This window comes from Neocloeon triangulifer, unplaced genomic scaffold (assembly GCF_031216515.1).
Source record: "Neocloeon triangulifer isolate White Clay Creek 2 clone unplaced genomic scaffold, ASM3121651v1 ptg000001l, whole genome shotgun sequence".
NCBI classification, from domain to species: domain Eukaryota; kingdom Metazoa; phylum Arthropoda; class Insecta; order Ephemeroptera; family Baetidae; genus Neocloeon; species Neocloeon triangulifer.
This window is the reverse complement of record NW_026775544.1, coordinates 3,223,850-3,248,384: the sequence shown is the minus strand read 5'-3', so window position 1 is coordinate 3,248,384 and position 24,535 is coordinate 3,223,850. Positions and strand designations below refer to the sequence as shown.

The 24,535-nt window shown below is 36.1% G+C and overlaps 1 protein-coding gene across 4 annotated transcripts in view; it reads right to left on the bottom strand.

Annotated features, from left to right (window-relative positions):
- LOC132194078 (KH domain-containing, RNA-binding, signal transduction-associated protein 2-like) overlaps positions 1 to 24,535 on the bottom strand; it is a 114,283-nt gene that overhangs the window by 17,056 nt on the left and 72,692 nt on the right. For 3 of the 4 annotated variants that reach the window (XM_059615185.1, XM_059615432.1, XM_059615353.1), the window contains 3 exons: positions 24,325 to 24,471; positions 9,938 to 10,226; positions 5,898 to 6,081 (listed from right to left, as the gene is read on the bottom strand). In XM_059615185.1, coding sequence (XP_059471168.1) covers positions 5,898 to 6,081; positions 9,938 to 10,226; positions 24,325 to 24,471 — 620 coding nt within the window. The remainder of the gene's footprint in view (positions 1 to 5,897; positions 6,082 to 9,937; positions 10,227 to 24,324; positions 24,472 to 24,535) is intronic. The other variant, XM_059615269.1, reaches the window with a different exon arrangement.

Sequence of the window (24,535 nt, the reverse complement as noted above, 5' to 3'; positions counted from 1 at the left end):
CTATATTAAAAATATTGAAAGAATTGGATTCTTCTCAATTGTTCATAAAATATTTTGATAGTTCATTACTTTTCTAATGTTAAAAATTAAATTTACACAAAGAAGGCTAAAAAATTTGATTAGTATTTTTATATACATGCTATTCTGTTTTTGCAATATTTGATTGAGTTTTAAGTCTTCAAATTGGGCTGTGAACTTTACATTTTAATATCAAAATTTAATAATTCTTCTTAAATTTTACGTTAATTTCAATTTTATTTTGTATGGGCATAAAACTAAAAAATTAAAAGATGAAAAATATGAAATAAATCAGAATGACTATTTTACAGTTAATCAAAAATGCAATGCACTGAGGCAGTAAATATTTTACAAGGGCAACAAGGGATATATTAAAAAATATACCATTTTTATTTACAAAAAAAAAAATTATAACAGTGAAAACAACAATATCAAAATATTTGATAAAAAAATGTTATCTTTGTAACTGGTTTCAACAAAAGTTGCCTGTGTGCTCAATCTCTCAGACTAATCCGCAACACACCTCTCAAGAAAGAGCCGCTATTGTTCTCCAGGACAGCAAGTAGTGCAAAAGCCATTAGCCTCGTTCGTGCCGCTCTGTAGAGCTAAAATACTGCAAGTTAAGTAAAAATTGCTTTTACCACTAACGAACGTCAACAGCTTGAGCGAAGAGAACAAACCTTTGCTTCACTACTGCCGTACCTCGCTCGGATTAGAATTAAAAACTCGGCACTATCGACTCGCAACCTTTGTTTACCTGGGCACGGCACATCAAAGATTCATCGCGCCACCGAGCCTCTCACACGAATTAGCTTACACGTGCTCCAAAGGCTTGCGCGGCAAAACAATGCTTTTCTTGTTGTTGTCTTTTCAATTGCACACAATGCTGCCTCGCTCGCTCGCTCTCTTTTTGCCTTGCTTACAAAAGATTAATTATTTACGAGGAAAAAATTGCACCCAACTGCAAAAGGGCTAATTACGGTTGCGCTCGACTGCACTTGCGAGTAAACTAGGTTAAGTTGCAGAAAAAGAACAAACAAATAAATAAAACAGTGGTCTGGCTGCGGGCTGATAAAACCTGCACAGTCGAGAGTTTCTTATTAGGTTTTTGTAGAGCAAAAAGGGACGTGCTTCAATACAGTTCACCTCATCTTCGAAAGGAGAGTATCCGAGTTATCGGCCCTTGCGATTTAAATTATGAATTTTAATGCTACGTGGTCAAAACGAAAATTGAAAATTGATCATTAAATGGAAAAAAATTAATAAATTAAGGTTTTTTAACACAAGATTACATAATATTGTGCTATATTTCCTGTAATTAATATTACAGATTTATTTGTGTGTATAAGTTGTTCGTGTTATAACACAATTTTTTATTTAAATATTCAATTAGAGTTGGAAGCTCTCATGCACTTCCCTTTTAATTGCATGCATGCTCTATAAATAGAACTGGTCTCTGATTTCATTACCGAGTTGAGCTCTGCATAAAGTGCATTCAAAAGCGCATTATTTCAAGAGAAGTTTGGCCTCCTTCTTCTTGTTTTTTTCTGCTTCTTTGCATGCAAAAGAACCAAGGTGACTCTCAAGTGAAGATTTCATTTTATTTTTATGGCAGCAAGAAATTAGAATCGGAGTATGCAAAGCACGTCTTCTGACGAGACAGAAAAAAGCAATCATCTTTCAGAGCCGTATTAAATTTTATGTGAATAAAATGTCGCAAACGAGACAATCGCCGCGCATTTGTATCAACGGAATCAATACACTTAAAATGAGAGAAAGAGAGCGATGCAATTAAGAGGCGGCGAGCCCATCTGATTAAAACCCTTGAAGCAGAAACTTTTGAGATTGCATGCACTCGTCATTAAGCTGTGTAAGAGAGGGAAAGATGAAGTCATCATTCCGCCCTCTTTAATAAGCAACCCTCTGCGAGAGCGCGAGCCTCAAGTGGGTGACTTTTGTCGCAATTGTTGAACAATGTATCAAGGAGAAAAAATCCGGTCACGGGGGTGGGGGTGGAGGATGTCTTGGAAAAAAGAAATGCCCTCAAAAGTGCTTCAACTTTTCTCATATTCTGCAGAAGTGCAGCCTGAATGTGACTCTTCTTGACCTCATGAACTAATGTACTCGAGAAAGAGAGAGAGGAGAGATGCCTGGTTGGGTATGGCAAGGTATGCATATTGTTCGCGGCTACATTTTCCATCTCAATGGAAGGGTAAATTAGATCCAAATGGCTGCCACTTTTCTACCATATTCCATCCATTTTTCCAACAGTCGTTACTCAAAACTCCTCCTACTCAACAATCAGGCCGGAAAACAACCAGCCGAGCCTTATTTGAATATCAAAGGAAGGTGTGTTAAATTTTTTTTTGTTCCTACAGCAGCTAGAAAATTGGATCGTAACAAAGGGATGTTAAATTTTCAGTCAAATAGTCGGTAATTAGAATTTTATGAACAAGATGTTTTTAATTAGCTAGAATCAGGATTGTTTTGAAAAAAAAATTGTCCTTCTTTGGTCAAATATTTTCTTTCTGTCCGTCATTTTTTTAAAGTTATAAGTACTCAATTTTTCGCCAGGTATCTTGGTCTAGTTATAAGTCAGAAAAAATGAAAGAAATAAAATGCAAATCGCACATTTTTTTGATTTAATTGCAATCAATTAATAAATTTAAAAATAAAGCAAAATTTTTATAGTTTTTGTCCAAAAAATTTAAGTGAAAATAAATTTAACTGGGGATTATTGATCAAGAAAAAACATTTATTTAGGTTAAATGAGCTCCAGTTGCACACAATTAGAAAAATATATAAATTATCCACATTTTTGCTATTTTTGCGTTTTTTTTATCAATGGTAAAATTAAAAAAAAAAGTTAGTTCACTCTTTTTATGAGCCAACTTTGAACTGCTCTTTCAATTAACGTTTAAAACGTTGCAAATCGCTCTAAAAATTCAAAACTTTATTTCCCCGTCCTTAAAAATTACTAACGTGTTTTAATGTGCAACGTGACTGTCAGGATATCGGAAAGAAGTATACACTTGGCAGTCGTCGGCGGCTTTCGTTTTTTATTTCTTCCTCTTCCACTGCCAGGATGAGAATCATAAGCCCGCGCGACAAAGCTTCCTGATCTCTCTCTTTCTCCGGCGGCAAATTGATCTCCTATGAAGCACGATATTAAATAAAATTGCCTGCAGCTTCTTTCGTCTTCCGCTCGTCGAGATTTATTAAATTGATCTGGAATGAGCACCGCGCGCCTTTGTAAAATAAATAAATACATACACGACTTTCAAGTTGGCGTTCTCAGAGACGGCTTTGAGCTTGCATGGGTGTTTAGTGTTTGCTCTTTTGAGCATTATATCTCTTGACGAGCATCAAGATTGCGAGCGGCCAACGAGCGAGTGAGTGCTGGATGTAGTGTGCCCGCTTGTGTAATGTTTCATTATATTGCGAAGGGCTGTTGCCTTCATTCGGCGTAAGCTTACACTCTTCGCAGTTCAGTTTTTGTTGCTTTCTAGAAAGTTTACAATACAATTTAACACGCATCATGATTTTAAGCGAATTTTTTTAACCATTGAATAACATTATTTTTACAAGGATCATACAATTTATTAAAAAAATAAAATATTATTTATAATTTTTAATCATGCATAATTTATCTTAGTGCAAACAATATTTTTCAATGAGTTAATTTGGAAAAAAATTTAAATTTTTAAACAAGCAATAATAATAAATTGTAAAAAAGTTATCTCAAGAAATACATTTAGCAAGGAGTGTCCAATATTTTTAACTCCATCATTCCCGTCATTCAACAACACTCTTATTTTCCTCTTAAATTATTTTTTTGAGTATATGTGATTTATATTTAAAACACAGAGGCGTTGACAGACCAAAGATAAAGTTAACAATAATTGCATTTAAAGAAAAATTAAGCACACAGAAAAGTTTATATTATTTTTTTAAACTTGCATTTATAAAGATTAATTATACTAAGTTTCTTGCAAACATATTAGCATACAATTTGTTTGATATTATTTAAATTATATTAATCAAATAATCAACTTAAAAATGACAATAAAAAAATTAAGAAGCTTAAATAAAAACTTTAAGTTTTTTTAATTAAAATATGAATTTAATTTTTATTGTTATTGGTGATCAAATCTAAATGGATTTTTTTAGCAATTTTTTTTGCATAAAAATATTTATCCAATTTTCTCTTCTTCGTAAAGCCAGCATCTGCCGTTATAATTCAAAAAGCAAGGGTCCGCTCAAGTGGAGAGGAGTACGTGTGGGCCTAGAACATGAATAAATTCATGCGCGAGAGAGAAACGAGGCGACTTTAATCTCTCGGGCAGGACGTCCCGCCGATTAGAGATACGCGAAATTCGTCGCGTATTCTCTGCACGCCGGCAGGTCTGTGTAGGTGCACGAGAGTGCGGCCATATTGATTTTCGGCAAACGTGGGGAATTCCACTGAGAGGAGACGCATCCTTTTAGACAAATAATAGTATATACAGCTCTCGTTAAAAGCACTTTGGGCAGGCATTTTTTTTCAGACTGCCAAAAGTCCCGGGAGGGTAGTTTTCCTGCTACTATGTAGCATATCTACTTCCAGCTAATTAAAAGATCCACCCGTTTTATGTCTCCGGGAAATTGAGTCTTTGCCTTTAATGGCGCCGGCAAATTGAATAGCGGCGCCGTGATTGACGCGTGTTGTTTTCGTTGTTTAGCCAGGCGAAAACACACAAATTCCTCTCTTGCTACAATTTAAAGCGAAACCAGATAAAATTCCGCAGCTTTTAAAACTCGTAAAAACGCACACGCCACGGGAAAAGCTGTTTTTGTGTCGCAGAGCCGCCGCGATATCTTCTTTCTGAAATATGCCATGCAAAACATAACAAGCGACGCCGAGTTTTCCACAAATGACTTTAGTGATAGCGCTGCTCTCTCGCGACTGAAAAAAAATCGTAAACAAGTCGGCGACGTGTGTGTGTAAAACGTGTTCTACTTTTTGGTATATGCATAAAGGATTTTACATAATAAACAAACTGCCAAAACTTCCATTATGCGGCCGGAGAAAATCCGAGGACTGAAAAAAAGCAAAAATAACAAAAATGTCCTCTCTGAAAATAAGCCTGGCAGAAAACGCGGGCAGCAACAGATACATAAAGTGGTTTTTGGTGCTTGAAAAAACTGATAAAATGCCCTCAAAAAGTATTCATTTTATATGGTCATGATCGTAAAATATACTGGATGGATAAGTTATGGTCAAAACGCTTTGTTATGATAAAGACTAACATTTTTCTTTTTGTAGCCAAAATTTAAAGTAATTTTTGAAAGCCTGTAAACGAGTTGAAAGATTGTTTAAATTGCTCTACTGAAATGATGCAACGGTCTTTCGTCAGTTTACTCAAAACCTCTTCTCTTTCTATAATAATAAAATTTAAACTAGAGTGGAATATTTATGGATATTAAAATGTGCATTACTTGATATGTTTTAAGTTTTTACTTACCAATTGCTAAATAAAAAATTTAATAATTTAGCAGCAAAGAATTTCATAACAAAATTTGACGTTCTGTTTCAAAATTTTTGATTCCTAAATTGAGACCAGCTCATTGCTTTGTGTCCACAACATGCGTAAGAGATAGAAAGAGGGTCATCATCAGGGATATACATATATGTAATATTTTCCAATAAGAACGCAACCTCTTTCTATGGCGGATTTTATTTCCCAGCGGCTGTGGTGCGGCCACAAAATCTGTGCTTGCCGCGGGTGGATTGATTGATGGCTTTTCGCAGCGCAAGCACACATAGTACGGAGGACGGAATATCTTTCGCACATGAGCGAGCGCAAAAAGTGGCTGCTTCACTCGGCTTGGTCACTCACCCATTAGAGCAGGAAAGGTCGTAGTCGTTGATGGGCGACACGGCCCCTTTGGACTGGGCCGCCCTGGCTCTGGTCAGGATGGAGAGAACGGTGCGCTTGGTCGGTGACATGGTGATTCTGGTCCCGCCGGAGAGCAGCGGCCTCTTGCGGCCGATCAACGGCTGACTGCCTCCGGAATTGGCTGCTGCGAACAGGGAAAAGCCGATTTTGTTATAGACTTATCTGATGCGACGTCTCGTGCGTGTCACTGATTTCAAAAGGACATGGGGGATTATTCATTTGAGAAGGTGGTGGTTCATTCACTGACTCTCAAGTACCACTATTGAATTGCAATGATTCCAATGAATGAATCTTTTACAATTTATATGGGAATTTATTGAACAAATTCTTTTTTTAAGATGTAAAAGCTATAAAAAAATCAATTAGCCTTGCATAGATGAAGGGATTGATAAAAATACTTAATTTTCATAATAATAAGGTAAAATGCGCATAATGAAAGTTTTGCTTGGTGAAAATAAATGCAGAACACGGAAGAATTTTTGAAAAAATTTTAATTGATTTTTTGGATGGAAAATTTTTGTATAAATCAATAAAACATGTCATTTCTGATGTGTTGTGTAGCATTAATTTTCAGTCAAATCTTGAAATGAAAGATCTGTAAATAACATGACAGTAATCAGGAGTAGATTACAAAAAATTAATTTTTATTTGAACTAATGAATAAAAAATAAAAAATAAATGTACAGGGTATTAGAATTGTTGCTTAAATTCCTTTTTTCCAAAATACTTCATTTTGATTTGTAATATTTTATATTTAGTCGTATTTAATATTTTATTTTACCATTTTGTTTCAAATGAAATAATTAAATAAACGCTTATTTAAGTTTGTTGAATAATTTTTATTATTCTTTTTTTTTCTTATCATGTTTTTCAGAAAATAAATAGTATAATTATCTTTGTGTTTCAAGAATTTTTTTGTGCCATTGTTCTCTGAAAAAATCTTTTCGATTTATTAATATGATTAATATGATTTTAAACACATTCTAAACGAGTTGTAGCAAATGATTTAGTCCACCCTGAAGGCGAGGTTCATACCATTTTCCAATCGCCATGCAATTTTTTATATTCGTGGTTGACTTTTTGCATATACATCAAAATTTGTATATATCTTAATAACTCTGTTTCAACTGAATGTATGTATTTTATGTATAAATCGGTATAAATATTTTATTTGAATAAATCTATTTTTTTCAGTTGATTTTTCCAGATAATTTTCTTCATAGTATTATTTGATGTCCAAAAGCAAGCACAGAATCAAAATATATAAAATTTCGACATTTATTTTGGGTACGTGCAGAGACAACAAAGAAGGTTGACACGTTTCACCTTTTCCATTACCCTGGTGAATACCGAGAGTCAAAAGCGCGTGCGAAAAAGTTGGAAAACCATATCTGCCCAAGAGACACCCATCAAGAAATAATATCTTTCTGTTTGCCCGCGTGCGTCGTCGGCAGAGCCTTGCTTTCTTTCCTCCTCTTGTTTTCGCCGTTTATTTAAACACTGACAGCCGAGGGGATTTGCATTCCGCAAGCAAACACTAACGCCGTTAGCGGGAAAGCGCGCACGTGCAGTCTTAGTGTTATTATTATCAACGGTCGGACTTTTCTTTTTCCAGCTGCGGTGCCGAGAAAGCAGTCAGAATTTATTCGCCCTTCGCACCACATCCACTAGAGCCGGAAATGGGCTAAAAATGGCGCGGGTCGGTGCGGGGGCGGCTCGGAAAAACGTACGGCCCAGACACTTGCGGAACATGTAATAAGCGTTACATAAAAATTTCCAGGGGGATACGCTTGGCTCATAAAAAGAAAGCGGAAAACCGTAGGAAAAATTCAATTATCTGGAAAAAGTGTTTCCGTGAGAATTCACCTTAAAAGTTTCCGAAACCAAAAGTTTTATTTGTGCAATTTTAAATTACTGTTATTATTATTTTTCTGCAAATTGTTTGAATTACAGATAATTTTAATGTCCAAAAATGTTATTAATAGTTAAATAATGAAGCAATTTGCTGCTTTTGCTACTTTTATAATAATTCAGGTGAAAATTATTTAAAAAAATAATTTTTCATAGAAATATTTCCCTCCTTCCAATGAATCATTCTCTTTAAGCAAAAGTTATAAATGCTCCCATAATTATATTTCCATAGAAATGAGAAATTTATATTTACAAAAGATTTATCAAAATCAACAAATGTGGTGTAAATCCGATGAAAATGCAAAACAATACCTCATCCATGTGAACAATTCACACCATCAACCATCAATAACGAAATCATTTGTTTGATGAGGTTCTACACATCGCTGATTTTCCCTGACCACATCCACCATCCACCCACGAGCTTTAAAAGCGGTGATTCTGCATTTCGCCCGAATAAACCACCATTCCGCACCGGCTGAATCGAAATCGCTGAAATGTTTTGATGCAAAAACATCCCGTGCAAAATAAAATTTGCACAGGCGGCAAAATTGTGGAGCGCGAAAATATAAGATGTGTTGCAACTCGATGAGAGTGTTTTGGGCCCGCTAAGTGAAAATAAATTCCGGTGAGAGGCTCCGCTCGCTGAATAAATTACGCGCACCCCCGCAGATATTTTGCATGCGAATTAGCGGTGCGTGGGGAGGCTCTTTTGCGTGAAGGACGCGCAGCGAGAATCTAATAAAACAGGCTTCACATTGTCGCAGTAGCAGGTTTGTTATTTTATATTTCTTTGGTAACGTTTTTAAATCCTGTAAAACCCTCCAAGCTCCAAATTTCACATGACACCTTTCCGCAATCTGCTTTTACGTTATTGGAGAACTTGAAGTATTTTAAAACAAATAGGAAGAAATTGGTGAAAAAAAAACTATACGTTTACAAAATTCTGTAAGTTAATTTTTACTTAATAGATGTAAAGGTCACAATAATGTGCAATTAAAATATATTTAGATGATTTGAATTTGAATTCGGATTTTTCTGGGTTTTTTGAGTCGTTTATTGTTTAAGAAAACCATAAACAATCCACTAAGCCCTTTGAGGAGAAGACGATTTTAAATTGAAATTACCGTGAATAAACCCAGGGTTGTAGTCCTAAAATTTTCTTAATGGAGACGGTGGTGACGTCACAAATAGAACCCCTGTAAAGTAGGCAACCCCCTATGCACAAGAAAATTGCAGGTTGCCTATATGCAAATATTTTTTCCATACGACCCTCTTGGCCCACAGAAGCGCCCGACCTATCCATTTTTAAGGTGCGTCTTTATTCAGCAGGTAATACCCTGTTGAATTCTTAAAACTGACCACTTAACATTTCGTGGCAAATAATAAGGAAATTCCCCCTAAGAGGATTAACCACCTTTTGTGAAAATGCCAGGGCCAGCCTTCTTGTTTGGCTGTCGCCAGCATCCATTTTTAACAAAAGGATACAAAAGAATTTAATCCTAAACTTCGCCGCAGCCACGCAACAGAAAATAAATATGTTCTTATATGTTCTTTACGAATTTTGTGATCAATTAAACAATTTGAATGTATGAAATTAAAAAATGACTGTCTCCCTCCGTCACCATGGGCTGTTTCTTAATGGAGGCGCGTCACCTAAAAAATTCCTTAATGGAGGCGCCGTTACCCTCCGTCCCCCTAGGACTACAAGCCTGAATAAACCTGGTTTAAATTCTACCACAAATCATTTTTTAATATTTAACATGTTTTATAGTTTGATTTTCAACTCCTTGCAGTTCGACTTCAAAATTAAACTTTAATATTGATGTAATATTGCTACTAAAATCCAAAAGATATGGAATTTAAAAGGACATTAATCAAATCCAGAGCGCAAAAAAGTTTTGTTTGGCAGTGATAATAAAAATGAAACAAACAACCTGTGAACGTGGACCTATGGGGAAGATAAGTAAATTTTTGCCGTCAAACAACGTCCGCCGAGCGATGTGATAAAAATTTGCACAAATATTTGCTTTCGGAGCAAAACACACATGGACGAAATTGGCTCTCACCTGTGACCATGGCGGTGGCCGTCGAGGGCATTGATGGAGGCAAACCGGCCATCAGGGGAGGTTGCTGCGAGCGGACGAGCACGCCCCTGGAAGCGGGGTGCTGCTGGGGGCTGCCCTTTCCCGACGGCGGCGACCCGGAGAGCTGCGGGGGCGGCGGCGAGGGGCTGCCCGAGGAGGCGCTGCTGCTCGCACACTCGGGGCCCTCACACTCGGCCCCCGAGTGGCGCTGCCGGTTTTTTAGCACCTGCATTTCCCACATCTGCTCCTGTCGAATTTCGTCATTGTAGTCCTGCGAAAATTTAAATAGAAAAAAACACGGTTATTGCTTGTGAAATGTATTTCTCTGCGTTTATTCAAGATGAAATTTTCGGAAGTGTTTCCAATTTTGATATTTCTGACTTTCTCTTGTCCTAAAATTCAGATTCATTGCGAAAAATCAACATATTTAAATGCTTACTTTTAATGTAAAAAATATTCATTTTCAAGTGCTGCAATTTCAATTAATCAAATAATTATTTATTTTACACATATGTTTACAACATTCAAAACAATTATTATAAAAAAATTATAATTAAAAAAAAAATGTTTGTTTTGGATTATTCCGACTAACTAAGGCGATTATTTAGTATTTATTTTTATCTTTATTTTTGCTCACCATGAAAAATGGTGCTTCTATAAATGTCAGATTAAAAAATAAAAGTAGGGTAAACCTAAATTTAGTCATAATTCTTAAGAATCAAATTTAAATGTTGTTTTTTTTTTTAAGGATTTATTAGAATTAATGGCTGAATATTCTTAGTTTTTGCAAATAATAAATTTGATAAGTTCGCCTTTTATAGAAATTTGCAACTTATTCCACCAGTAAAAAGAAGAGTACGGCAGATCGATGCACACACGCACTTTTCTCACAGGATCTCTCTCTCTCCCCGACGAGAGCCCTCCATTATGCGTGTGTGGTGCCCCGACCGAGCCCCGGGATGGACGGGTGAGTGGCTGCTGATGGCCACTTTCTCAACAAACATGCATTATGCAAAATCTGCTGATGTCCGCGCCGCACTTTATGGCGTGCGCTTTTGCTTTGTCACTCTCACTCTCCGCCTGTCCTTATTCTATACGACTCTATAAAATGATGAAATAATTTCCTCCCAGAAGAGTCCGCAACCTGACAGATAGGATCGGGAAATGTGGGATTCTTCTAAATAAACTACCACCAAGTTATATCGAGTAAATCTCCTTGGGGACTGCCTGCTCATATAACGCGTGCTATCTGATTTGATGTTTTTATGCAAATGAAGTGTGCCCATATGATGACCTCATAAAAGAGGAATCATTTCCGTTTCATAGCCACATTTTCTAGATTTACTGATAAATCTTTGATGGCCCTCCAAACGAGAGGACCTCTCTCCAATTGCTTTGCGAATGTTATATTGTCTCTTGTCTGCCCCTAAAACTCTTAAGAAATGGTAAGAGAGAAAAAATGAATTGCCTAGGAAAGGAAACTGCGCCGCTGAACATTCCTGCAGTGCCGGTGAGGACGCGGTCATTGAAGTACGATTGAAAAATCCCAAATTAAATTGAAATAGAAGAGAGAATCAGCTTGAGAAAAATTAGCTCTTAAAATCTTAGCTATGTACAATTTCTAGTTTATTTTTAATTGCAGTAAATTCACAATTGAAATAAAATTCAATTTTTTCAACCATACAATTTTATTTTGCTTATAGTCAATTGAATATCTTCAAGTTATTAAGATATTTAATATATTTATTTTATAAAATCACTTAAAGTTAGCAAGTGTTTAAAATTTGTTGCAAATTAAATTTTATCTTAAGTGAAAATTAAAACTTTAATTTCATTTCCCGAACCGTCAAAGTTATACAAATATCATTGATGATTCTTCATCGGAGGATATCGAATGCTCATTTCAAAATAAAAAACTTATTAAACAGCTTTTCAACAGACTTAATAAAGATAATAAAATAAACAATAATTTTTTTTTAATTAATTGTACAGAAAATGTTAAGTTTCCATTTCTAGACACAATATTATGTGTTACTGGCGGAACGGTATGGTGTGGCTGTATAGAGTGAGAGCAAAGAGCTGATATACAAAGCCCGTGTGTGTGCTTTTCCTCCTTTCCTCGCCGCCGATCTATAATAGAAAGCCGCCGACGTCTTCGTGGGTGTGTTTTCACGCGCACTCTCGTAGCATCTCCTGTGCCAAACAACTTTTCCGATCGCTCCCTTTCGGAAGATTTATATTCGCCGCCGCCACCGCCCAGCCCACGAATTATTATCGCTGGGTTGCGTGGGCGAGGGCTTAAACTCGGCGCGCCCATTGTAATTAATATTTTAAATTTTAAAGAGGATTATGCGCACGAATGTCGGGGTTGAGTAAGACTTAACTCGGCAGCGCCCAAAGAAGGAAAGGCAGGGAAAGAGGAAATAAGATTTGAGCTCCTTCTTTTCTTTTGAATTATGAGCTTGAACTACCTCGAGAAGCGATAATTATTGTTCGGAGCTGTTGCGCTAACTTGCAAGCTCGGTTCTTTAAATAATTTATTTTATGAATAGGAGTCGGAGACGAAAAAGAGACGCGAGTCATTTTGCAGAAAACAAGTTTGTCGGGCTCAGAAAATCGTCTTGCAACTTGTGCAAGGCTAGCTTGAATTGCTTGACAATTTTTTTGTAATTTCCCTACTGCGGTACTGCGTCGTTTAGAAACACACTTTCGCTATAGAACTTCTAAAATATACTTTTTCTTTGCTCTTTAACCGATTGCGATTTCATTGTGTATGCTTACTTATGTTTTCATAGCAATCAATAGCAATGAGATAAAAGGAATAAAAAAAGCTTTGATGAACAATCTATGTTATTAAAAATGAAGCTCGTCTGCGCGCAATCAAATAACCAATTAAAAAATTTGCGAGAAGAATACTTACAAAGCCAAATAATGGAACTGCTTGTTTTGGTTAACAAATTTCAATTCTCAGATTTAATTTTACTGTAAGTTAAGTAATTATTATTTTTTATTTTTTATTACGTAATAATATACTGATTTTTTTTTCAAGTAAATAATATCTTATTGAAATATTACAAATTATTTATGTTTATTTGAGAACTAAAGAAACTTTTTAGTAAAATAAAATCACGTTCAGCAAAATGTGTAAGTCTTTAAAGTGGAAATACATGTTTCTTTGATAAGAGTATAATTTTAGATTGAAATTGACAAATTCATTAAAAATGGATTGATGATTACCAAAAATTTACTCGCGTGCGAATTTAAAAAAAATCGAAATCTTTAAAAACTTAAAAAAATTTCAGGGTTGGTTGATATTCATGCAAATTTAGCACAGTCTGGTAAAACTTTTGCCTCACCTGGCCAAATGGCTGCATATAAAATGCGAGAACACACGAGAGACTCCATTTTTATCACGATTAAAGAGCACTCAGCACCGAGTCTTTCAGACGAACTGACTCTGCCAGCGGTGAATTTGTACCCACAAACCACGGGTACGAGAAGTGGGTGGAAAAATCAGCAGAGCAGGAACGACCGCCAGGCTCACTTTTTGCAGGTGTGCTGAAGAATCTGATTCCCACACCTCCATGACGCCCCGCGTTGACGTACACGTGAACGTGATAATGGCGCAATAATTTGATTCGGATGTGCGGAGAGCGTTGCTCACCTCTTTTCACTCTGCCTTGAGGACATATTCGCACACGCGGCTTCCTCATTACGTATTCAAATGCACTCGGATCGGTCACACAAAGAGAGAGCCAGACGGAAAAAAGGAGCAGCGCGTGGATAAAAAAGTTTTGATGAGATGTTGAAAGGTATCGTAACTTTTTTACTCCGGCGTGCTAAAAGCGATGAGTGCGGCATACCAAGATGGGTTCTCGTGACATTGTGCTGAACGCATGTCATCAGGAAATGTGGGCGGATCTCTCTCGGCGCCCCACATACAGAGAGTTCACTCGTCGGCAACAAAAAGTAGTATAAAGATTGAATTTCCTGCGAAGAAGTTTCGGCGTTATTTTCCTGCCGGTGTGTGACTTATTTATGGCGCTAGTTACGCACCGGTTCTTCTCTCTCTCATCTGCCAGACAATGGGGACCGGTAAAAAGCAGTTGGCGAAAAAGTAGCAGATGCTGCTGCTAGAACTAGAAAACGAGAGAGGCCCCCAAACAAATTGACGGAATTGTGCACTAAATCGCGGGAATTTCCTTCGTACCCCTGTTTACTAAAGTTGGGCTGCTCTCGTCGGCACTCGCGACTAGTGTGAGAGGGCAAATTGAACGTTTATCACGAGTGAAAGTCGGAAGAGCCCATTTAACTTGCTCGTAGTAAGTGCTGCATTTGCAGTGCACGTGACCTGACAAGCTCAATTACTGCCATAATTTGCACTTGTGATATTAGCCTCATTTGTTATTAGGACCGTTACATTTAACTAGAAAATTGCACACAAAAAATATTTTAAATTATTCATCCTCTTATTTTTTTTATTAAAAAGCATTTTATTTCATACTCTTTCATCTGCTTAAAAAAATGGCTTAATACGGTTAAAATACCTTCAGGACGCCTCCTATTTCTGAATTCAGGACAAAATTATTTTTACAGGCAAAATCAATGCAATGGTAAATTAAAATTATCAAATATTATTGCTTAGATTCAATGATGTTTAAAAAAATTCATGTAGCAATTTCATTTATCAAATTAATCATGATCACCCCAGCCTGGTAACTAAATGTACAATGAAATTATTTGTTGATTAATACGTGGTTTTTAATTCAAATTAGGCAAATTAATACCATGACAATGTAATCATTTTCACAAGATATTATTAATATACATATTAAAAATTGAACTGAATCGATTTTTTTTTTATTATACTTCATTTGAATGTGATCTTAATTTCAATTATTAATTTAATGTCAAATGAGTTCAATTTAATAGGCCTTCTGTTGGTATCTTACTTGCCGATTCATTTCAAAGAAATTTCCAAATAGACGGAGCAATCAATAGCAATTCTTTTCCTGGCAGTCAAGGCTAGTGCGTGGCTGACACTGCTGTTTCCAAAAACCAATCATTCGAGAAAGTAACGCCACGTGCCTTAATTGCCACAACTCGTTTAACGACACGGTCACTCTCTCAATAAAAAGGCTGCGGCAGTTTCGTCGGCCAACGATATTACGTCTCTCTCCGCCGGTGGTGGACGGAATATGTCAGTGTGAAGGGATGGCGACGATAAAGCAGAAAAATGTCTTCACATTAATGTCCAGTTTATAGTTTTTGCGAGCAGCGCCCCTCTCGTCTCAAATATAAATTACGCCCTTGGAATTCGGGACCTCAGTGCTCATTTTTCAGTGTTGATGAGCCATTTATTTTTATGAAAAAGGAACAAGGAGTTTTCTAGCGCGAAATGGGATCGTGGCCTTTGCGTCTGCGGAGCGGATTAGGCTCTTGCACCGCGATCCGTGCACCTTTCTCTGTTCCAACTGGGGCGCGTGATGTTTGCTGGATTACGGTAGATTAACAGCACCGCACACGTCAGCAAAGAATTATGTGCGGACGTGTAACCTCTTCATACACAACCGGTTGTGCTTTCTCACACATTGACACGAGAGCGAGATGAATTATTACAAATGAATTCGGGAATGGCGTGACCTCTCGTAATTTTCGTCCGGGCAGTTTCCTCTCCGGATGTGGCGCATTTTCATTCGCGGAAAACGTTTGTTTGCTCTTTCCCGTCTTGAGAAAACATATCAATTAACTGCATAGCGCACGCACTTCTCAGACAGTTGCACGATGGACACGACAGAGTTTAAGTATATTTTCCAATTTTTCCAAACATGTGGAGTGTACACTCCTGATGCCAACAACGTGGGCTTTTACAAACGCATCGCAAACGTTTTCGTAACTCTCTGCGCGTCAAGTCACATGTTGTGGACCATCTTTTACGAAGACTACAGTGACAGCAACGGCAAACGAGCTTTGACTTCGATATTAAGAAAAGTGTCGTTATATGTTCATTTTTTTAGAGTCATCGCCATCAGATATTTTTTCTTGAGTAAAAGCGAAGATATTTACAAACTGACAGTTAGATTTGATGGTAATCAGGAAAATCATTTTTAAATAGCTTTATTAAGTTTAATTTCAGAAGTCACGGCTTTAGATCACCCATTGATTAGAAGAAGGGAGCATGAAATGAAACTCTATTTACGTGGAATCTGGCGGAAAAGCATGATGTGCGTATTGGGAATAATTTTTTCATTATTTACATTATCCATTGGGCTATCAATAAAAGAGTGAGTTCAGCATAATTCTCGAAGAAAAATACTTTAGAAAATTAATGATTTATATTGTCAGAGTACTAGCGACAGTAGGAAATGAGGCAAATTTGACAGATGTTGAACAACCAGTTGTAAAAGTTGAATGGTGGCCCAAACCAACAAACGAGAGTTGGACATATATATTGTTCCAAATTTGGACAAGTATGAAAAATAAGTTGTGCATGTCATGAAATTTTTATATAATATTATTATCGCTTTCACTTTTCAGGCCTTGCGATTTATATTCTTACATTACATTGGTCATTATAGATTTCTATATTGATTAAATTTTTGTTAAACTAAAATATCGCAATTTGATTTTGGTCAAATGATATAAAGCTTTTTTAATATATTTGAATCAATAATTGTTGATCGAATATTTAATCTTTAACTAGAATAATCCAGTGGTTTTATAAATAATACTAATAATCAGTAGCTTATCAATGTAAGCAAAAATCTTGACTACAGAAAATGTGTAGATTTTAAGCGCGGTTCCTAAAACAATGAGTATCTTGTTATAAAATTTAAATGATTTTTGCAAGCCATCGTTAGAAGTTCTGCATCAAGTTAAATTCACGGCAGATGAACAAACAACAAAATTTTTGTTTAAAATTTATAAGTCGTGACAATTATTGCATCATGATAAATCAAAATTATTCAAGTGAGTGAAATTTTCAAAACCAAAGTTATAATAAATAATGTATGTGTATTAAATAAATAATTAATGTATGTATTTTGTTTATAGTAAATCTTAATAAATAAAATTGAAGAAAATTATGTATTTTATGTATAGACAAATAAATAGACAAACACTTCTTGATACGTAGATTTAAAGTTTTTTTTTTGCTCAAAGTAGGTAATAGCGTGAAGGCTGAAAATTTTCAGGCACAAACTCGATAAAATAACTCCTGCACGCACGGGAAATGGCATCCTGAGCAAATTAAGGCTTGATAACCAAGACTCATTTTTCTTACTTATTGTTAGTGTTGAGTTCTTATAAATGTGTGGGAATGACAAAATAATCACAAATAAATATTATATATACTATCAGTCAATTATTCATTTTCTGAGAATAATTTATTCTCATAGGAGATCAAATTTATTTCTCAATGTAACATTTTCTTTTGTTTCTTGACACATATGTATATTTGAGTAATCATATATTTAATTTTTCACTTTTGTGCTTTGCCTTATAGATTTGAACATACGTACACAATTGGTACATAGTGTATGGAAGAACTGGAAGAAATAAAATGAAATTTTAATTGAAGTGTTCAATGGAAACAAGCTGTGACCGTTTGAAACATGCAAGTTTCACGTCACAATTTTGTGTTTGCTTTCATTTTTTGCTAAATATAAAAGTTAACTAACGTGTTTTTTTTTTTACAAGCCTGATTAAAACAACTTTGACCCCCCCTATTATTCCAAACAAAACTCGATCATTTCAGCGAAACCGCGATCTGGGGGGGGGGGGGGGGGAGTCTTCCACCAGATATAATCAATGCTATGGAGACCGCAGTTATTAGATTTCCGAACAATAATCTATTCATAATGAGAATTGATGTAGTGACTACAATGCACGCATTAATTCCTCCAACTGGTTGCTTTCGTGGCTCAAAGGAAATTTGCATATAACGTGAACAAGCGCACGTGTGTATACGTATAGCACATCCACGGCAAACAAGGCATACAGTGAAGCCAAATTCTCTGCTATTACGTTAGTCTTGTTTAGAGTGGAGCTACTTGATGAATATTTTGCCCAGAGGCATTCCGAAAGGCTTGATTCGCCTGCCTGGCTTCATTAAAATTTTACAGACGCGTTGACGAGACGTGCGAGTATGTTGCAATCAGGAAACTTTGCTCTAGGAGGTCGTGGATTTTGGCGTCGTCTTTCTTGCTCTGAAAGTTTTCGGAAACAAAGTGCTACAGCGCCAAGTTGCCGCGCACCGAAACTTGCTCTCGTCAAGTTTGTGTCAAAAACATTATGACATTTTGGAATGACATTATTCGTGCTCCATTGCAAAAGTTGCACTCTCTCGCGACACGCTGTATATAAGCGCAAAGATTTTGTGATGTGAAAATCGAGGCGGAGAAGGGAGCGAATGAGATTTGTGCCGAATTTACTATAATGGAATTTTGGGGAAGCATTTACTGGCTGAGTTATACGAAGGGAAAGTTCGAAACTTTAGGAAATGATATTTCACAGTCTGTGAGTAGATCATGAATTGCCAACTCGAAGATATTTTACAATATTTTATTATCAAACAACTTTCACGCAGGAATCCCGAGGCCTATTACATGCTTATTGTTAGAAGATATGATATCTCTGCTAAAAATGAGGAAATCTGTCTCAATTAATTTATCGTGCAAGTGGCAGACTATGAAATTGATGAAGTTTTTTATACACATTTAAAGAGTGCGACAGAAACGCAAAAGATACATCATAGAAAAGTTGCGGCAGACACAGGCCCATTTCTAGCAGAAGAACCCACTTCTGATTAGTCTGATAAGCCCTAATTACTACTATGTTTTTAAAATTCAAATTGGATTTCCAAATTTTAATGTAATATTGTTTTTTTAAACCTTTGGGCCGTTTTAAAAATTCTATGTTAAAAAATCTTGGCTCTACTACAAGTTGGAGTTAGAAGCATTCCACATTCACTAAATGCGCAGAATGGAGCGAAAACAATCAAGTCGGGTGAGCAGAACGCGATGTGAAAATAAACACGTTCGCGCACACCCACGCAAAAGGGTTTGTGTGCACTCCCTTTTTGTTTACATAAACTCGCATTCAGCCTCAACACAAATAACACTGCCGGATTTCGCAATCAGCTTTTAAGTTCCAAGGAACCAGCTGAGTACATTTGTGCACCAGTCCCAAAAGAAATTATTAGCATTTGGTAGAACAACAAGAAATAATTTATCGCCTCAGAGCGATTTTGAGCGTGTTGATTATGGAAATATTTTAATGTGGTCCAGCATATATAGAAAAATTAATTTAATCTTTATAGAAATATGCTTTAATCTTTATATTTGATACTTAAACTCTTTAGGAAAATATACAAATGCAGTTGAAAATTTTTAAGCACCAGAATAATTGGTTCAAATTGTAATTATGATGTACTTTTTACCTTCAAGTTTGTTAACACAATCAGAATTTGGATTTATTAGTAACATTTTTTCAAAACCTGAGGTATATTTAATTTCTCGACGAATTATAGACACAAAATTTATAATTTTCAACAAGTAATTTGATTTGTTCTGATTATCAAAATTTACTTTCACAAAAGTGGATAAAAAACGACTAAACTGTGTCCTGTACAAAACATCACCACGTGATGGAATGTTCAAAGGCGTAACTGCAAATGTCCTGTCACTCTGTTTAGACTGATAAAATCAGACGATCTCTGAACCGCCCCAGTAATATTTCTTTCTGCACTCTCATCGAAAGGGTGGCAGTTTTTGCCGGCGGGAACAGCAGCGAGAAAGAGGGTCAGGTGAGTTAGCGACACTTGACTGATTGTAGAGTGTCAATGGCCGACAGGCGAGTGAAAGAAGAAACGGAGAAAGATGGTTGCTTCCAACTTTGTGTGCATTTCCACAGCCGCAAATGTAAGCTGCAAATATACGCATGTGAGACGCTGGAGTGAAATATCCCGCTGGCTGTGTCACCCCTGCCCTCGTGCATTTCTCCCAGGCTAATTAACGTACGCTTTTCTCAAGCCCCGCCACCGTGCTTGTTTGCCAAAGACTTGTGGCACGCGTTGCTTTTAATCCGGAGAGAAAAGCGGCGCGCGAAAAGATGCGATGATGAAGGCAACCACACGCTTTCCAAGGCTTCACCGATTTTGCGGCTAAACCTTGCATAATGGAAGCCGCTAATGATTCCTCCGAGCATGCCACATTTCGGGATATAATATGAAACTCGATCAGGCCCGACCCGAGCTTATGTTATTTGGTAAATTGGAAATTCTTTATTATTTTGGCGTTGTTAAAATTGTGATCGGCTCATAATTTGAATTTAAAGAGTTAATGGTAAAGTGTTCGTTAATTTTAATCAAACATTCAAGGTGTGGTAAACTATGAACTGTTTATCTAATAATAATAACTTATAATTTCTGTTCCATTTGATAAATATTTCAATCTTTCTCCGTTTTATCCTTGCAAAAATGTGTAATCTTCAAAAGATTAAAGTTAGCCGATTATGCATAGTTTTACCAGTTTTTTCAATTTAGAACATTGAAGAAAACTAATTACACTCTGTGAAATATCTTATGGGGGTGACATTTTTTGGTTTAATGAAAATATATGTAATATAGAATTTAAATAGCAACGTCTAATTGCTTTCTTCACCATAATGAATCAATCCATAAATTCCAAAGTACAAATAAATCATTATATTATTTGTTCATTCAAATTTACGATTTTCAGATATTTCCTTTATATCCATCCCAAAGCCAAAATATGAAAATTAAAAAGCTATGTGTAGGTCATTTTAAAAAAGAAGACAAATAATAATATAGTAATAATAATATAATATTCAACGTGTGCTGAAAACAAATTATAATCAATCACTCTCGAAGAGAATTGGAATTTTCCTTCCCTTTAATTTCCTGGTTCAAATGACAGAAAGAAGTTGACCGCACACGTTGACTCCATAAATTTTGTAACAAGAAGATGAAGGAAAATTTATTTCTTCTTAACGAAATGAAATATTTACCGGGGTACTTCTTCTCCACACACTCACGGTCTACCCCTTTGCTCTCTGGAGAAATAACGGGTGAACTTTAATGTTTGCAGCGAGTACGTTCGTCTGACGTCGCCCTCCGACACAGGGTACGGCTAATTAAAAAGTCAACACGAGCGTTTGCGCAAATAAGCCACAAGTCACGTGAATATTTAATTTCGTTTGTTGGCCAAGTTGCTGCACAGGGCGGCGTAGCAACCCTTGCGGCGGCGGCGCGTGGTGCGACGGAGTGCATACAAGTGTGCGTATTTCGACCCGGCAACTTTTTACTTTCCGAAAAGGAGCTTATATCCGCTAGCTTCGGTGCAATATTTCACGTCCAAGCAACACTACGCCAGCCTTTTACTTAATGCCGCTCGTAATTACAAACTTTTAACGAGTCCTGCTGTGGCGTATGCTAATTAGCTAGTTAGCGGTGCCCCCGGGCAAGTATGGCATGGCTGTTGTTCAACCGACGTCTCGGGTTAATTTAATAAGACAAGTGATGTTCGGTTAAAATCAGTAACTCCAAGAAATGAAGATAAAGTTTTGAATAGAAAATATAAAGGTGGAAATTTTACGACTGAAGGATTCAATTAAATGTGGGAATTTAGTTTGCCATTATCCTCTTTTTGTATCCTCTAAAAATTAAGCAAAGTTGATGGAGGCGTTATCCAATTTTTAGCAACTGAAGAACTTCCATTGTAACTATAAAAATCAAAGTGGAGTGAAATATATAAATTATAATATATCATTATTGACTACTTCGTTAGTTCATTATTAGTAAAAATTGACTCTAGCAGCAAAAGATTGCCTTAAAATGATTTTATTAATCAATCTTCCATACATATATGAACAAATTGGGGCTACGCACCGAATTTGTAACAAATATTTGTATCTAGAATAAATTTTATATTTTCATCCTGCCTTGAAAGTTATTTCAATTTTCTGCTTAAAAATGATAATTACTTAAATAACATTTGATATCAAATTTCTTTTTAATTAAGCGCTTAAAAATATTAAATGAAGCAAACAAAAATAAATAATAAATAATAAAATTACTGATTATATCTCAACTAAAATTAATGTTAGTTTAAATTTAAAGCTCTATAACTCTTTTTATTTATTGTTGTTTTATATTTATAAATGTTATATCATTGCTGGCAACAAAACCTAATTACAGTTGTACAATTATTTTTCTTTATATTTAAAAATAAAATTGTGACTCTTGAAAATCCGGAAAACAATTTAATAAAACAAAATTCAATTCTTAAATCCTTGCAACCCACGTTCCTTCGTATGGAGGCGAACTGCCTTTTGTGGAGGGCCTCTTTATTTATATTTACAGGGCCGGAGCGTTTACGACGAAATGATATTCAGTGCTTGGGGCATGCAGGGAAAAAGGAAGGCAAAACAGGCGCGTTTCGTTCATATCCGCCAACAAAGAAAATGCGAAAGCGAGGCAGGAAATAAAGACAGACGAAGCAGTGAGGAGGGCCATTTGCATGCACACAGCATTGAATAATATGCTCTCGGGGAGGCGGGCGAAATAAATTGCGATATATCCACATGACAAAGACTTTATTTCCCAATAGCAGTGAATTATCATGTGCGGCCAGGCGGTTCCATCCTGCGCAAAAAAATATACCTGCTCCGATTGCCCGCATAAATTTTTATTGCCCTCCGATGAAAAATGGCGCATTATTTCTCTTGCTGCAGAACTCGGGCGAATTTATCATGCCTGGAGCACATATTGAAAAAAAAAATACAAACAAGCAGCGTTTAGGCGTCGTCCGGCAACAAAAAGGGCCGCTGTCGCTCTCAAGTGAATTGATGCTATGGTTACCTTGATGGAAAGGGTGTTGCAACAAAGGTCGCCCAAGTAATATTTCTTCCCAATTTTTTAGGGGTCATTCGATTGTGTTGTAAAATGAAACAAACTTCTCGTCGACAATAAAACAAGGAAAAAAATACCATAATCTAGAACAATTTTCAAAGGAGAAGGTATACAATTTTTAATCAGCTTGTTAATCATAATTTAATTTGCTTATATTTCTTTCTTATGTCTTACTAGTAGGACAGGTACTCTTACTCTACTTTTGAATTTTTAAATTTGACGAAAAACCTTTTTCCTTTTTTTTTTTTTTTTTTAATTTATTGCCTATCCAAATTTTTGTATTTTAATATCAATCGTATCAACTACCCAACAATAGTGGGGGTGATCAAAGAACAACCTTACTGAACCTTACCTAAACTAATTTCATCCGCCGCTCAAATTACAAATTTGTTTCATGAAATTTCATACCGTTTTTTTATACATAAAGGCTACATTGATTTCTAAAAAGATTGTAAAAAAAGAATTATTTGATGTCAAATTTTCCCAAAACATTTTGAGAAAATATAACGCTATTGATGGCCTGGCTGCTCATCTTTCTGTCAAAGTGAAAAAAAAAAAATGAAACAAATTTTTCTTTCTTTTCACGAGACGGCGCGCGTAATGAAGGCGATATAATTGGAAATTTTATGGGGGCGCACGCCAGTGACGGATTCCATCATTATTAAGTCGGTGATTAGAGCTGCCAAGCGAAAAAGATCGGGAAGGAATGAAGAAAGAATGAAAGGGCTCTTCCTCATTCACAGAACTGACTGACTGAGAGCTGAAGCTCCTTTAGTGTTTTGCAACGGACCGACAGCGTTGTCTTTTTTAATTTCGGAATGAGCAGGTTTTTAGGAATAAGCAATTGGAAAATATGTTGGAGGTTAAATTTTTTTTGAGATAGCGAATATTGGCAAAAAGCATTGTTAAATTTTGTCTTATTTTTAGGCTAGAGGCTTGAAATGAAAATCAAAATAATCAAAAAATAAAAACAACCAGAGAACCACTGAGCATCAATACAAAAAAAAATATTTTCTTTCCATGTAATTTTTTTTCTATTTTTACCAATAAACAACAATAGCAACTAAACTTATTAGCATATGAATTTTCATCAAAAACCTATTCATATATTATTATGCTTAATTTGCCCTTAATTGTGATGTAAATTAAATAAGAGATAAAGTTAATTAACTTGCCTTTGAGCCTTTCATTACAATACCAAATTCTCAATTGAGTCGAAATAAATTTTTTTTCTTTCTAAAAACATATCGATCTTTACAACTTTGAAGCACGCTGTCATGTAAAAAAAAAAACTCTGCAACAAAAGCAGCGAGAAACATTTGAAAAATTCGTTTTCCGCGTGCGTGGCCAAAGGGAATTGCTTGTGCTTTGTATTCACGGCACGTGTCGGCAGCATTCGCGTAATGAAAGGCTTAAATTTTCATCAGAGAGTACTCACCGGAACTAGAAACCTGCGGATCTCGGCGAGCGCGTAGGCGATTCTGGCGTGCGCCTCTGCCGGTGGAGCGAACGCCGTCACTTCGACGTGCAGATCATCGTTGAGGTGCGAAAATTTGGGGTCGTTTGACGCTCGCAGCTCTTCCTCCTGCGAACACAAGAAGCGTGTTTATTTTAGCTGACCTTTTGTCTCGGCAAAAAGCGTGGGGAAC